Source organism: Brassica napus, chromosome A7 (assembly GCF_020379485.1).
Source record: "Brassica napus cultivar Da-Ae chromosome A7, Da-Ae, whole genome shotgun sequence".
Classification (NCBI taxonomy): Eukaryota; Viridiplantae; Streptophyta; class Magnoliopsida; order Brassicales; family Brassicaceae; genus Brassica; species Brassica napus.
In genome coordinates, this window is record NC_063440.1 from 12,586,515 (window position 1) to 12,601,697 (window position 15,183).

A 15,183-nucleotide genomic window follows, 5' to 3' on the forward strand; every position below is an offset into this window, starting at 1 on the left:
GAAACCAGGACTTGTGGTCTGGTGGTGATTAATTTGAGGGCAAAAGTCCAATACAGTGAAGTTACCAGAGTTCGAATCCCGACCACTGGAAAATTAACATTTCAGCATCGTCATGGACATGAGACCAACACGTGGTAACTCGTGACTAGCCTGAACCATTTATGCAGGGCCATAATACTCATGTATAATTAAAAAATATCATTCGGTGTATAATCCAAGTCGACAACATCAGATGATATCACAAATGATATGGAACATACCACATAGTGATTAGATCAAATGTAATGTTAATGGCTCGTTTATCAATAGTGAAGTTCCGGTAAAACATGATGGATATTGCACGATTCTAATGGAGCATACAAAGGTGCAGGACAAGCTTCTTGTACAAGAGTTAAAAATGCATTTAAAAGTGAATTGCATGTGTTAATTATTGCTATGCAACATTGCTGGAGTAAAGGGTACATGAAGGTCATCTTTGAAAGTGATTGTAGAAAGATGATTAATATACTGAACCAGTAGGTTACTCATTTTGATGGATACAATTGGATACTAGAAATAAATTGGTGGAGACAGCAATTTGAAGATATCAAGTTTATGTGGACTCAAGAGATGGTAGCGGATGTTTTGGCGAAACGATTACCACCTTCTCACAAACAATTTGTTTTCCATTTCTATGTACCAAATTTTAATACCTAGTTGTTGCATCAAGACTATGTAAACTCTTTCAATTAATAGAATGAAGAAGCTATAAACAAAAGTGGAATTGCACTCTCTACATTCTAGTTATCGTGTATTTAGGAAAATACCATAACTATTGTATTGTACTGTTCGACCAAATGGAAATACACTGATACCCTCTGAATATACTATAATCATATTCTCTCTAGCTTTGCAAAATGGCGTTTATGTATTTTCTCTCCTACGTGGATCTGAAATCGACCCAACTTAACCTGTTCAGTGCTTTAGATTTGCGAAACAAGGCCATTGACGTTACGTGGGACGGAAATCATCATTACAAAGCAATTATTTGGTTTGAGATTCCAACTATTTTTCTGTATCAGTAGACGGTAGACCCATAGATGCTGAGTTATTGGGAGAATTTTTGTCATTTTGATGGTAAGAGAAACAGCGAAGGAGATGCAAGTCGACGAAAACTCATTACATATTGACCCAACGATATGGGCCTCTTCCTGGCCCATAAAAACTATTTCTAAAGTCGCGGTTGCATTGGTATAACCGGTTTAATCGATAATTGGATAAAGCAAACCGGGAAGCGAGTCAAGAGCGAACAATTAAAATTGAATGCTGGTGTTGATCCGTCGTTTGCGTCTGACGTGTTCACGGTGGTCACCTCCATGGACGACGGAAACCTAGGGAACAACAACCATAACCTCATCGGTGGCTCCGGAGATCATTTATCCGCCGAATCCTTACCGTTAATCGACACGCGACTCTTATCCCAATCAGAACTTCGCGCTCTCTCTCACTGCTCCTCTCTCTCCCCGTCTTCTTCGTCCTCTCTCGCTTCCGCCGGCGGAGACGACGATTTAACGCCGAAAATCGATCGCTCCGTCTTCAATGAGTCCGCCGGGAGTCGGAAACAGACATTCCTCCGCCTCCGCCTCGCGCGCCACCCTCCACCGCCGAGACCTCCTTCTCCGCGACGCCAGAGAGACGATTCATCCCGCGAAGAAGTCGCATCGCTTCTCAGATCTCTGTTCTCCGTCGATTCGGCTCAGACGAAAGAGGAAGAAGACGGACGAGAGGATGAAGTCGAAGGTCAGCCACTGATCTCGTTTCCGATCCATAGTAACAGCATTGTGTATCGGAATCCTTATTTTGATTCGGTTCAGGGAATCTCCGGTGATGAAACAAGAAAGAGGCCAGGGCGGCCGAGAAAGATTCCGAACCCTAGCGATATAGGAATCTCCATGGAGTTAAATCCAGGGAAGAGAAAGAGAGGTCGTCCTCCAAAGAAGAGAGATGGTTTCAAGATCGAGGATAAGGAAGAGAGTGTGAACTTGGAGAACAGAGAAGGTACAGTGGTGGACCTGACTGCATTGGTTTGTATTGGAGAAGATCCATATGGAGAGGAGCTGAGGAGGATGACTATGGGGCTGGTGACCATGGAAGAGTTGTTAGGTTTCTTGGAAGAGATGAGTGGTGAATGGGTGAATGCTGGGAAGAAGAAGAAAGTTGTGAAAGCTTGTGATTTGGGAGGATACTTGCCCAGAGGATGGAAGCTTATGCTCTCCATCAAAAAGCAAGGTAGCAGCCTATGGCTGGCTTGTCAGAGTTACATCAGGTATAATAAATGTTCAGCCTTTCTTTGTCTTCACCGTTCTGTTTAGAACGAGTAGGTTTCAAGTTTAGGATGTAGACGTGAAACAAGCCCTGAGATCTTCATGGTTATACCAACGAATAGCATTAGCTTACCGCTGACAAAACAAAAAAGCATTAGCTTACCTTAAAGTAGTCAGGAAACGTATATGATTATGGTGTTTTGGTTTCTACTACTAGACTTTTGACTGCCCTGGTTGTTGTCTTCTTGAACATTATGTTTAACAATTGCTTATTATGAGTCCCTGTTTTCTTTACTGTTCTAGTGTTGATCACTTTTAGTTGATGATTATGAATATTCTCTTACTTTTTTGGGTTATTTCTTCACTGTATATACAGTCCTCATGGACAGGAGTTTGCGACCTGCAAGGAAGTCTCCACATATCTGCAATCTCTTCTTGAATCTGCAAGTAGGAACCAGCTCAGTGTTTTGCGATCTGATAACAAGACTCTAGAACAACCAGTGATGGCTACTAACGAATCTTTCGTAGGCAAATCTGCTTCCATGGACTTTCCTGTAACGAACCAGAACCTTTTGAGTAAAAGAACCAGGAGCGAGGAGGTGTCCGATGAAGCGAGAAGCGCAGAAAATGGCAATACAACAGATCCAGTGAAAACCAGAGTGGTGGAGAAAGACGAAAAAGGGATCCCTGCAGCAAATTTCCTGAATGGAGACAACAAAGGTAGACGATATGAAGAAAAGAGATGATAACATGGAGAAATTGGCGGCTCTATTGAACTCAGAAGCTCAATTCGGCCGTTCATCTTAACCGAGAAGATTCTGAGTTTCTGTGAAGTAATTGATTTTTCTCATTGTAGTTAAAAAAGATTTTGCGTTTCCATGCTTGGCCAAAGCATGTTTTAGCTGACAACAGGATAATCGAATTTGAAAGGTACATGTACAAAACAATTGATAGAAACCAGATTTTTCTTCAAGTTGAAACAACAATTCAGCGAGTTCATTAGTTAATGAAAGCATCATTCTCCGGATTTGATGGGTTTACTTGAACAATTATATTTAGTTTATTCATAAGGTTCCTTATGAATAAACTTGAAAGTTTTGAGGTTGCTTTTATAATTTTCGAAAGTGTAGTTTCAGAGTCTGTTTGACTAAAGGAAAAGTAGATCGAACGGGGCCACGTATATTAGCAGGAGCATCAGAGCCTTCCTAGGGTTACCACTAATCTCTAAAATCAAAAAATCGAGAGCATCCATTGTTTGTTTCAGAGAAGAAAGACATGGAGAGTGAGAGGGAAAAGCAGGTTTACTCGGCGAAGCTCTCTGAGCAAACCGAACGTTACGATGGTACTTGTTTCCTTTATCAAATACCACTCTTCGATTTACTCTTCCGACGCAAAGAAAAAAAAACTATTTGTCAAAAAGCTTCAGATCTTTCCGATGAATGCTTTGGTTCTATATAGATCTACATAAATCTGATTTGAACACCCTCTTACAAATGTTACTGCTTCATGTTAGTTACTCTGACCAGTCTTGATCTTTTGTGTTTGAGAAAATTTTATCTTCTTACATAACTGAATTTGAAAATAGATCTATGTTTTTCCACTTTCTGTCTGAAACTTTTCAAGCTTTGATGTAAAAGAATGAAACTTTCTTACCTACATTTGGTTCAAGTCATTGGATAATTCAAGATCTGATTTTGTGTACTTTGTTTGTTGTAGAAATGGTTGAGGCGATGAAGAAAGTTGCTCAGATGGATGTGGAGCTCACCGTGGAGGAGAGGAACCTTGTATCTGTTGGTTACAAGAACGTCATCGGCGCGAGGAGAGCGTCGTGGAGGATACTATCCTCCATCGAGCAGAAGGAAGAGTCCAAGGGGAACGAGGAGAATGTCAAGAGGATTCAGACTTACCGAAAGAGGGTTGAAGAGGAGCTTGCCAAAGTTTGCAATGACATCTTGTCCGTCATTGATAAGCATCTCATTCCTTCCTCTACCGCCGTGGAGTCCACTGTCTTTTTCTACAAAATGTCAGTCACCATTCTTGATTATCTAGGTTGGATGGTTTCTTCTTTGTTTAACCGTTTTGGCTTTAATGTTTATATGTAGGAAAGGAGATTACTATCGCTATCTGGCAGAGTTCAGCTCTGGTGCTGAGCGCAAGGAAGCTGCAGATCAGTCTCTTGAAGCCTACAAGGTTCTTGGATCATGTTTCTGTCTTTGTTTTTTTTATGTGTTTGTTTAGAAAAACTGATGAACAATATGCTTGGGATTGTAGGCTGCTGTTGCTGCTGCAGAGACTGGATTGGCACCAACACATCCAGTTAGACTTGGCTTGGCTTTGAACTTTTCGGTTTTCTATTATGAGATCTTAAACTCTCCTGAAAGGTTTGGTTTCTTCACTTTATATAAGGGACTCAGTGTTGTCACTTTTCTAACAGTTTGAAACTATGTGTTGTACAGCGCATGCCAATTGGCTAAGCAAGCATTCGACGATGCAATCGCTGAACTTGACAGCCTCAACGAGGAGTCATACAAGGACAGCACTCTTATCATGCAGCTACTCAGAGACAACCTCACCTTGTGGACTTCTGACCTCCCCGAGGAAGGAGGTAATAAGTCTTAATTGATAGAAAATTTCCCTGGAATCAAATGAGCCTTTTGAATCTTAGCACTCATTTTTTTTCTTGTTTGTTTTCTTAGAAGAGAAATCCAAAGGTGATGAGCCTAAAGAAGAGGTATGAACTAAACACATTTTACATATTATTTTTATCATTTGCATTGGTAACTAGACACTCATGGGAACTCTACTGGTTCATTGCAGAACTGAATCCTGTGTGTGAAGAGAAACGACCCTTGATGCATTGCATCCGAAGACAGCAAGTGTCGTTGCTCGGAAAAAAATGTGTAATTTTTTTTATATTTTATTGTCGTTCTTGATTATGTTTTCAGATATTTGACTTTCTACAACCTACTACGTAACTACAAATGCACTTGGTGTCATACACTTAGTTTGCTTCTTTGTTGTTGAATTGAGACTATGCATTTTGGATTTTGCACACTTTTGACGAATTAAGAACCTCGACTCGAGTGTTCAAAATAAATAAGTTTCATTATTAAAAAATTGATGTGATTATACCATTGTCACCGACCTTGTTGAATTCTCTTTCTTTTCTTTACCATATGACCTCTTGCTCAAAAGATTGTCTTCAATGAATCTATGAATATGTTATTTGGCGCAGCTTTTGTTCGTAAAATGTACATTGAAGCATATCTAAATAATGAACAATCAATCAACTGATTAATCCTAATCATTTGAAAGTTGCATAGTTTAAACATTTTTTTATTTGTTTAGCAATGTAAATCTCATACAAAACAGCAAATATCTGTTTTAACATATGCAAACCTCACATTTAAATAATAATCATATACTATTTTATATTCCGAAGATTTATAATAACAAATCAACCAATAATAATATAACACAATCCCCACCAGTCGCCAGTAACCAGTGTCCACCCACCAACTCTTTTTTTTGTTCTGTCTTCATAAAACACACAATTTACACAACAACGAAGGCACATAAGCTATAGCCACACGAAGCTGTGTCAGAAGTCGAAACTTTAGATCGGTCCAAGAGTCGAAATCCAGTGAAACAAAGCTTTGTGTCCTAATGAATCTTGATTGAAAAATGCGGGGTTTATTATATTAAGAACGAACCATCTCCCTCTACATTCCACAGTTTGTCATCTGAACCGGACCACGACACAAGATATGTCGTCTTTACTCTCTCTTCTTAATGCTTCAGCTGTTAGTTCCTTGGCCGCCTTCAATGGATCTTTAACCCTTTTAGCTATCTCCATTGCCTCCTCATTTGTCATCACCTTCATTTCCACAATCAGTTAGCACAGAGATTAACACTTTCACACTAAATCAAAATTGGTCTAATAATATGCCATTAACTACCTTCCAAATGCCATCGCTTGCCAGGACAAGAATATCTGTCTGGCTATCAACATTAGCATGCTTAATGTCAGGTTCTGAACTGAGATGTGTCTTAAGTCCCTTGTCTCCAAAGGCACGAGACACAGCTAACTGACCATTCACCCTAGGAACATCACCTATTCAACATCACAACTCATTTAGATAATGATCAAGAATGGTTTAAAGGTAGCTAGTGTTTATCAGATTGCTTCCCTTTTTACCTGGTAGATTGGATACAAATCCACCTCTATCCTCAATGCTCGATCTTTCGGCACGAGGCTCATGATCTGTGCTCATCTGCATTGTTTTACCTCCTCGATAAAGAACAGCTCGTGAATCACCAACATTAGCTATCCACAACTTCCTCCCGTTTATCAATATAGCAGTAACAGCCGTAGACCCGCCACGACCGAGGTCAGAACTATTCGAAAGAATGGCCTGGTCTGTCTTCTCATAAGCTTTTAATATAGACTTTTGAGGATCTACCCAAAACTCTCCCTGAATATGATCAATGCATTAATTCAAGAAATCACTAGGCGGGAGTCTAGACCGATTTTTAAAAAAAATTGGTTTAAAAATATCATTTCGGTTAAGTACAATTTGTGACTAGGCAGACGCATAGGCGCCGGCTAGACAGATTTTTAGAACACTACATTAAAGTAATCACTTAAGCCATGCCCATGAGAAAAGACTCTTTTTTACCTCCTTAAGGATGCTGGAGAAGAGGTGCTTCTGCAAGTAGGCAGGGACAGTATCACCCATGTGACCATCATAAATTGCGAATAGACCTAGTTCATGGTCTTGGATGTTGATGAAGTTAGCTACATGATAATCCTCCATAGGATGGTTAGCTTTGCCTTTCACTAGACTAAATCCAAACTTGATCAACCCTTCATCACTTCTTCCTTTACCTGATCTTGATGATGATTGTCCTCCCATAACCTAAACCCACACACCAAGAGAAGATAACCTCAAAACTAGAAATTTTCAAGAAGAAACAGACAAAGGAGCTATCTTTTAGACAAGATAAAGTATATTACAGGATCACATGTCTGAAAGGAAGAAGCTTTTACCTCGGAATCAGAAGTGAAGCAACAAAACTTTCCCATTATTATTTTTTCGATTGATTCTAATGAACAAACAATCTGCAAAAATTCACGAATCAAAATCAAATAAAGGGGTTTAAGTAATCATTAAGCAAGATTGAAAGAATGGATTTTTCTAACCTTGTAATGAAACCCTAATTTGTGTGTTTCAATCGGAGGTAGCAACAATATAATCCACGAAAGTCCTCTCTTTTCCGACAAAAGTCTTCGCTTCTCTTTCGTTTATGTCTTTTTCCTACGCGAAATTTTTCTTTCCATATTTATTCAGTGAAGACACAAATAAAGTTGGAGCTATCTGTATTTTCTTGACATTGCATTGGCGTGCTTTGTAAGTATTAAATATTTGAGTTACGCCCTATATTATGGAAATTTATATTGTGACCCAAAAAGACTTCTTTCTTGGCGTTAATTTAGATTTTTTTTTTTTTTTGAATAATATGTAAAATTTATTCAGAAAAAGTTATGTTTTACAGACTAAGCTACTTGAAATTTGAGATTTTGAGGTTTTTGAAAAGAAACAGAGCATAATGTTTTCCAAAGCTTCTATCGTGTGGCAAACCAAGCCTGAAGAATAGTTCCGTAACGTCGAGCCCTCCTTGAACCCAACAAGAGACACTGGTTTCGAATCTGTCTATCAATAGTCTTGATCATTACGGAGGCCGGTGTTGGGGAATCTCCATGCCTACGATTGTTCCGTTCTCTCCAAACTGTGTAGAGGATCACTTGAAAGCTATATCTCAGGAGATAGATCTGTAGCATCGGCTGGGTATTATCTGACAGTAACTCACTGATATCTTGCCACCGAGAAGAAAATCTGGAAGGCAGGATGTTGCGAGTCAGGTTCTGCCATATCTCTAGGGAGTAGCTACATTCAAAGAACAAGTGTTCCCTGGTTTCCAATTGATGTTGACATAAAACACAGCCAGGGTTTATTCCAGAGTTCCAGAGGAGCATTTTGTCTCCAGTGGATAACCGATTATGCATCGCAATCCAGACCATGAAACTGTATTTCGGAGTGGAGGAAGGGAACCGGACAGTAGAGTACCAGCTAACTTCCGGTTTTGAGTCACGAATCAACAGCCAAGTGCTCTTTGTGTCAAACTTTGGTTTGAAAGTGTTCAGATTGTGTTTCCATAACACAACATCTTTCCCAGGATTCATTTTGCTCCTCTGTTTATTCAATGCTTCCTCAATCATAACATAAAGATCATATCTATGTCGCCGTGGGCGACGAGTCATAGCAGATTCCACCGTTGCGGTAAGAGAGATTCCCATATCAATACAACCCCTTGCTCCCACAATGTCAAATAAGCGACCCATATCTGACCATTCATCGAACCAGAATGAGGTACCACGCCCATTGTTAACTTCAATGTGATGAAACTCTTTCGCTTTATCGCGATACTTCAACAGTTTACGCCATACCCATGATCCTAGCGTTGACTAAACACTAAACACACCTTTGAATTGTCTTTTTTACTTTCTTGCTTTTGTAATGATTTTATTAAGAAAAATTATGGAGCAAAGAATGGTCTGGTCAGTAGTCAAACAAAATTAAGAGGCTGCCATTTTAAATTGGTCTCATCGGCTGCAAGTTGAATTTCTCTGCCTTCTCATTTATCATGCACGTTATTGTTACATACATGCGTTTTCACTATTGAGACTGATAATGTACAAAAAGATAATGATATTCCTAAGGTTTGATAAGAAAATAAGTATCCAAAAATGAAAAAAAAATGTTAGGTAAAATTTACTTCATGACTCTAGTATCTTTCAACAAAAATGTATATTGATTAAAAAAACATATGTAAGAGAAATTGGCATTTATGTAAAATATAAAAATATGTTGGTATTAAAACTCTTTATTTAGAATTTTTATTTTTAAAAAGATATAAAATGGATAAAAATGCCTTAAACAAAAATATCCAAGAAGGAATAAATATAAGAAAATAAAAAACATTTAAATAAAGTAAATGTATGTTTTGAGAAGAAGATATGATATGAACTAGTTTATTCTTTTTTTTTTGAACACAGAACTAGTTTATTCAATTTGATGGATTTGATGGCTTAAATGATCGCGTTGAAGTTACATTTTGCCTATTTGGACCGTGATTAGAAAAGATTAGAAGTTTACGATATTAAAATGAGAAAATATAAAATATGAGGTCTCTTATTTCATTACCAGAATCTCAACAAGTGCGACAATAAAGGCTTGAAAGAGTCAAAGGCTTGGACGCGCTTACTAGCCATCTTTTTGTTGATTCATTTAATGTGATTCGCACACATTTCATGACATTTGACCCTTTAATTAGGTTTTTAATTAAACACATCATCACTAAAACTTAGGTAGTTACGTGATTCACACATTTATTAATATTAGTAGTAAGTTTTGTATATTCGATTACTAAAACAAGAGATTTGTTGCCAGAAACAATGAATCTGTTGGTGTAGTAATCCCTGATACGTTCCTCTAAACTAGGTTTATAGGTCAGTAGTGATGTATTCATTTCCAATTATGGGCCTTTTGTGAGCCCAACCCATTTTAAATGAAACTTAAAGCCTAGCCTAATTTTATTAGTTCTTTTTCTTTGCATGGAGAGTAAACTAAGTTTGGATGATGATACAATGACGACATGAAAACATTAAACAAGTCACTAAACTACATGTTACAGCCAGAGGACTCACAATTCCAGATTCTATTTGTTTTTTCAACGCTCACAGATAGGCTGCGGTACTTCCACAACTTCTATTTTTCTTTCTTTTGCTTAAAATCCAAATACTATTAAAAATGAACTACTTATGTTTTTACTTCTCCGTGTGAAGAAGTGAGGGTGAGTGTAGTATATATTCTGGATTATGGATTTATCTCCGTAATATATCAAATCTTTAAGTACTTTATATATGATTTGGTATTTCATTGGAAATAGATGAAACTGATAATCCAGTAAAAAGACCAAATAAATCTAATAAGCATGGCATTAGCTACTAGCTGGCTACTAGTAATAAAGTTGGTTTAAGTGCAAGCGTTAAGACATTTTGATGGGCCGGGCTTTTTGCAGGAGTTGGAGTATATAAAAATGGTTTGGGCTAAGTAATATAAAGAAAGGCTTTAATTAAAGCTAAAATAGTCGTAAGGGGTAGTTTCGACCTTTCATCAAAACCCTCGGCCGCATAAGATTCTTCTTCTTCCTCCTCTTCGATTTTCTAGGTTAACCAGAGACGACAGCGAGGGATCTAGAGAGAGATGAGGTTGATAACGCACAACATGCTCTCCTGCAACATCAAAGGAGTCAAGAACGGCTTTCCTCTAAAGATCGAAGCGGAGAAAGTGATCGAGAAGGAAGTCGATTTCAACCCTGATTTTCTGAGGCACATGTTCGCCAAGATCGAGTGGAAGGCTCTCGTGGAAGCTGCCCGTTCCATGGGATACGCCGAGCTACCGGAGGATTCTCCAGACGCGACGGTGATCGAATCCGCCGACGAGACGTTCCTGAGGAAACTCCACCACGCGTTGCTCGAGCTTCACCTAGAGGAAGGCGCGCTTGTCTGCCCCGAGACTGGAAGGAAGTTTCCAGTCAACAAGGGTATCCCCAACATGCTTCTCCACGAAGACGAGGTTTAATTGAATTATATCATCTTTCGATTTTAAATGTTTTGTTACGGTTCTTGAATTGAGTAAACCGATTGGATGTTTTAATATTCTTAATCTCTGTTAAACCGGTTTAATTAGATTTGTTTCAAAAAAATCCCAAATCTAACGTAGTGGTTCACTCTGGTTGGTATCATGGGTATGAAGTTTGAAACGAATGGTGGTTAGGTTAAACAAACGGTCTGCATTGATCTTCGCAAAGGAAACGAACCAACCAGAATCCGGAGTCCAAAAGACAGAGTGTTGATGCAAGATGTCTGCATTGATCTTTCATTACAAGTCCCCTGAAGTAGCCAAATGTTGCTGTCATGCTGGGTTTCTACAATTTGACAACTATATATTTCACCTGTTCATGTGTTCTGAGGTTGACTTCATATTTCTAGTTTTCAGAAGGCTCCCCCTCAAATTCCTATGCATTTGATTGAGGTCTACCACACAAATCAGTTCCCTATACTGTTTCAAAAAGAAAAATACTTGTTTACTTAGGTAAGAGAAGAACTAATCACGATTCTGTTTTTGATGATGTCAAGATCTATTGACAAAAGTTACACAAATACCTAGAAATGATTATTTACCTTTTCCCCCTAAATTCAAGAAACCATACAGTGTTTACTTTTTACCAAGAAAAATAAAATTGGTTTTACAATTTGCTGAACCAGTACCTATTGAGAATCCTTCCTATTCGTGGATCTTGGTGCTAGTAGTTCATTTACTATTGGTGGTAACAAATAAATTGAACGCAGCAAATTCATATATAAGAACACGATAATACTTATCATGACTTGTATATACATAATACATATCTAGTTTCACCTTAATTCTTGGACCTATTACATCGAATCAACATACATACCTTTTTAGAGGCAAACCCTAGCATAAAAGCTTAAACAAACTCAACGGCTTAAAAAGTTTTGTGGAACTGTGATCATCAGGGTGTATGAACTTGCAGTTAGGACACACGAGAGTTGATTTGCAGAGCATAACTAGCATGTGACACTTCATGCACACCGTTGTTACCATCTCTTGCTTCTTGTCATCATCATTATCATCATCGCCTTCAAACTCTAGCCAAGACGGGGATCGACTTAGCCTTATATCACCTGGTTTTCCTTTATTACTTGGGGCCATGATCAAAGTTTTTCCTTTTGAACACTCGTCTTTCTTCATGATTTCTTTTACTGTCGAACTTGCTGATAAAGAAAGATTTAGCTCAAGGTCCAAGTAAGTCCTACGATCTTCAGATGACTCTGAATGGCCCTGCAAAAAGAGAATTGAAACATGTTTTGTTCATTCTTTTATGCATATAAATTTATGTATATGCGTTGATTTTCACATTCATATACATACCTTAGTGTCTAGATGAAGCTGAACATCAGGCTTCATCAACCTGGCGTTCTCTGACTTTGATCTCTGATAGAACATAGTAGTGTTCTTCTCAAGTTGGGCCTGTGTCTGATCTCCTTGTTTGTTCCTTTTGAAGGAACCATGAAACGATTCTCCATTGACGTTCATCTGATATCTCTTTCTAGAACAGAGGGCTCCATCACGTAGAGAAGACATTGGACCTTCGCCTCTCTATGCTTAAGAAACTCTTACTTTTCTTTCCTTTGGTGTTAGAACGAATGATCAGATAGAGGAACAGTTCATGAAAGTCGTATATATATTATATATGAATAAGATAAACCACCCATGGGAGTTATTATCTCCACCGGTTCATGTAGAATAGTTGACAATAGTAAATGAGTTAGATATACTAAAATAAATATCTTAGATGATCAAATAAACGAGGATTCAAATTGGGACTATTTTTGCATAGTACAAATAATTCATATCTTTGATATTTGCTACTCAACAAATATTTAGTTTAGATAAATGACCCAGACTAGTGCTGATATCTATCTAAAGATGGTAACTAATAATATATTAATTAGTGTATTCATACTCAGTTATGTTCTAAATACTTGATGGTGCAAATCAAGATTTCTCAAATATAACTCCACAAGCTGTTTTGTTATAGACTAATTCGGATTTATTATTAAAAAGATAAAATAAACTGCAAAAAATAAATTTTTATTTTCTCAAAAAAAAAATATAGAGTTTCAAGTTGGGTGTGTTAATAACTGAGGGTATTTCTCCAAGGGGAGACTCATTGAAATGTGTAGATTTGTAGTTCTATTTAATTCCTCTTTCTGTTTTTTTTTCTTTTTCTGTTTTCTCTTCCACCAATATTATCATCATGATGATATCAGCAACCGTTATCTCGACGTATGATGATGCATGCATGCATATACGAGTTGTGTGTATTCCTGTTGGTCATGAAGTTGTCTACATGTATGTCTATGTGCGTATGGTCCGTATGTGATCCGAGAGGTCAATAAATATTAAATAGGAGAGAAACTAAATACCGTTGAAGGGGGAAGGTTCATGACTTCATGAATGCCGATGCAACATTAATACCACAATAACTCTTACTCCTACTTTTCAATATATAACACCAAAAAATACACACATCTACTAACCCTTATTGTTAGTATTATCTTAGTATTGAAAATATTTATAGCAAATTATTCAAATAGTTTGAAACCTCCTCAACGGCCTACCATGCCAACCTTCGCTTCCTCGTTTATTTGTAGGACTCTTTTGGTCAGCTTCCTCATAAATTGCCTTTCTATTTTTTCCCTCTATTAAATTTCAACGGATGCATTTATGCATGGATATATATATATGTGTGTGTGTGTGTGTGTGTGTGTGTGTGTGTGTGTGTGTCTTTGAGCGTTTGTAATGTGTCTGTTCGTTGATATTATCGAGTTAAAGTCGACCTATAATATGGACTTTTAGTATTCTACGAGGATCTAACTAACAACATTTGAATACAACTAAGAAAATATTTCTAATTAAGTTTAAAGCATAAACTATAATAAAAATGGCGTTACAAAAAACGTGGATGAAAACATATCAAAGCATCTTTTTATAACCAGCTGTAACTAAGAAAATATTTCTAATTAAGTTCAAAGCATAAACTAGAATGAAAATGGCTTCACAAAAAACTTGGATGAAAACATATCAAAGCATCTCTAACTAAGAATTATATAATTAAATAACCGCTTTATACCAAGATTATTAATGATTACTAATTTTTTTTTAAATAATTAAATAACCGTTTGTGTTGCTGAGTCTTACAGCAATTCACAATCATTTTATAGTTTGAAACGTACCATAATTAGTTCGTCATTCGTGTGCTTTAGAAAGTAGGCATAATATCAAGTGAATGGGCCACACCATGCCATATATATTTAACCTCTAAGTAACCTAACTAGGTACATATATGCATTGTATGTAAACAAAGTTTTTTTATTTAATAAATTTTACATTCATTAAAAAAACAAATATGCATAATCGGAGCTTCATTTCGTTTATCACTATTCAGAGAAAATGAAAAAATATAGTTTTCTAACAAATTGCAAAGTAATAAATGGGAACGATGTGATAGAAAATGGTTTAAATCTCACAATAGCGGCTGCTTCATGCATGCGGTTACAATTAAGATTCATGTCTCATCATTTTATAGCAAGCGCCAGAAACTTACAATTTCGTAAATTTTATATACAAGAAATTGAAACTCACCAAGTGTAAAAAGAATTGTATGCAATGAAAGCTCCAAGTAAAATAAAATTGTTCGCGGGTAAAATAGTTAATACATTTCTTGAATTACTTGGTTAAACGGAGAACCATAATGGTGGAGTAGTTATTATTTCCTGTGGAAGAATTAAAGATTCAGGACTTGTCTACCCGTTACCATTAAATATATTGAAGACGTATAAATGCATAGTAACAACTAATACACGTACTTTTATTTCAACGATAATTTTGTAAAAACAAGTATGTAGAGATATGTGATTAATACTCAACCGAAGGTGACTTGCGTCTGCATGTTTTGCTATTGACTGCGTCTGCATGTAATTTAGTCATTTAGAAGAAAACTGCAATGCATAATTTGGATTTCTATAGAAAATATGGTAAGTTATCAAGATTTTAACGTGAATCTATTTGTAAGTTTTAAAACGTTTTGTACCAAAAAAAAAAAGTTTTAAAACGTTTTCATAATATCTGCCTTCATATTTGATAATTGTCAATTGGCCATCAATGAT

At 37.0% G+C, this 15,183-nt stretch overlaps 5 protein-coding genes and 1 pseudogene across 7 annotated transcripts; 3 read left to right on the top strand and 3 right to left on the bottom strand.

The window, feature by feature from the left end:
- Positions 1–1,240: 1,240 nt before the first annotated feature.
- LOC106358181 lies at positions 1,241–3,289 on the top strand (annotated as a pseudogene).
- Positions 3,290–3,527: 238 nt separating this feature from the next.
- On the top strand, positions 3,528–5,315 carry LOC106358182 (14-3-3-like protein GF14 epsilon; the record flags this gene model as incomplete). Its single annotated transcript, NM_001316080.1, is given in 7 exon segments — positions 3,528–3,645; positions 4,020–4,326; positions 4,406–4,493; positions 4,575–4,684; positions 4,760–4,908; positions 5,000–5,034; positions 5,121–5,315. Coding segments are annotated over 7 exon segments (762 nt in total). The 5' UTR covers positions 3,528–3,578.
- Positions 5,316–5,708: 393 nt separating this feature from the next.
- Positions 5,709–7,703, bottom strand: LOC106358183 (probable protein phosphatase 2C 9). The gene is made up of 6 exons (XM_013797932.3): positions 7,507–7,703; positions 7,354–7,425; positions 6,983–7,222; positions 6,502–6,778; positions 6,263–6,417; positions 5,709–6,180 (listed from the first exon to the last, which is right to left on the bottom strand). Exons 2-6 carry the CDS (start codon positions 7,387–7,389, stop codon positions 6,043–6,045), a joined length of 846 nt encoding a protein of 281 aa, XP_013653386.1. The 5' UTR covers positions 7,390–7,425; positions 7,507–7,703; the 3' UTR covers positions 5,709–6,042.
- A 226-nt stretch (positions 7,704–7,929) lies between these two features.
- LOC106355233 lies at positions 7,930–8,706 on the bottom strand. The gene has a single exon (XM_013795216.2). The coding sequence runs from the start codon at positions 8,704–8,706 to the stop codon at positions 7,930–7,932; it is 777 nt and encodes a 258-aa protein (XP_013650670.2).
- Positions 8,707–10,550: 1,844 nt separating this feature from the next.
- On the top strand, positions 10,551–11,464 carry LOC106356393 (multifunctional methyltransferase subunit TRM112 homolog A). 3 transcript variants are annotated; one of them, XM_048736765.1, is made up of 2 exons: positions 10,551–11,002; positions 11,204–11,464. In XM_048736765.1, exons 1-2 carry the CDS (start codon positions 10,631–10,633, stop codon positions 11,321–11,323), a joined length of 492 nt encoding a protein of 163 aa, XP_048592722.1. In that variant the 5' UTR covers positions 10,551–10,630; the 3' UTR covers positions 11,324–11,464. The 3 variants fall into 3 exon arrangements, with proteins under 3 accessions (XP_048592722.1, XP_048592723.1, XP_013651607.1); XM_048736766.1 differs by having other exon boundaries at positions 10,556–11,002; positions 11,183–11,464; XM_013796153.3 differs by lacking the exon at positions 11,204–11,464 and having other exon boundaries at positions 10,560–11,166.
- Positions 11,465–11,766: 302 nt separating this feature from the next.
- LOC106356394 lies at positions 11,767–12,666 on the bottom strand. Its single transcript, XM_013796154.3, has 2 exons — positions 12,383–12,666; positions 11,767–12,292 (listed from the first exon to the last, which is right to left on the bottom strand). Exons 1-2 carry the CDS (start codon positions 12,593–12,595, stop codon positions 11,906–11,908), a joined length of 600 nt encoding a protein of 199 aa, XP_013651608.2. The 5' UTR covers positions 12,596–12,666; the 3' UTR covers positions 11,767–11,905.
- Positions 12,667–15,183: the final 2,517 nt, after the last annotated feature.

Coding starts and splice junctions, on each gene's coding strand:
- LOC106355233 (XM_013795216.2), bottom strand. CDS start 8,706: ATGGGTCGCTTATTTGACATTGTGGGAGCAAGGGGTTGTATTGATATG.
- LOC106358183 (XM_013797932.3), bottom strand. CDS start 7,389: ATGGGAAAGTTTTGTTGCTTCACTTCTGATTCCGAG. Junction 6,779..6,982: donor TCTCCAGCATCCTTAAGGAG/GTAAAAAAGAGT, acceptor GATCATATTCAG/GGAGAGTTTTGGGTAGATCC. Junction 6,181..6,262: donor CAAGCGATGGCATTTGGAAG/GTAGTTAATGGC, acceptor GTGGAAATGAAG/GTGATGACAAATGAGGAGGC.
- LOC106356394 (XM_013796154.3), bottom strand. CDS start 12,595: ATGTCTTCTCTACGTGATGGAGCCCTCTGTTCTAGAAAGAGATATCAG. Junction 12,293..12,382: donor AGCTTCATCTAGACACTAAG/GTATGTATATGA, acceptor CTCTTTTTGCAG/GGCCATTCAGAGTCATCTGA.
- LOC106356393 (XM_048736765.1), top strand. CDS start 10,631: ATGAGGTTGATAACGCACAACATGCTCTCCTGCAACATCAAAGGAGTC. Junction 11,003..11,203: donor TGCTTCTCCACGAAGACGAG/GTTTAATTGAAT, acceptor AATGGTGGTTAG/GTTAAACAAACGGTCTGCAT.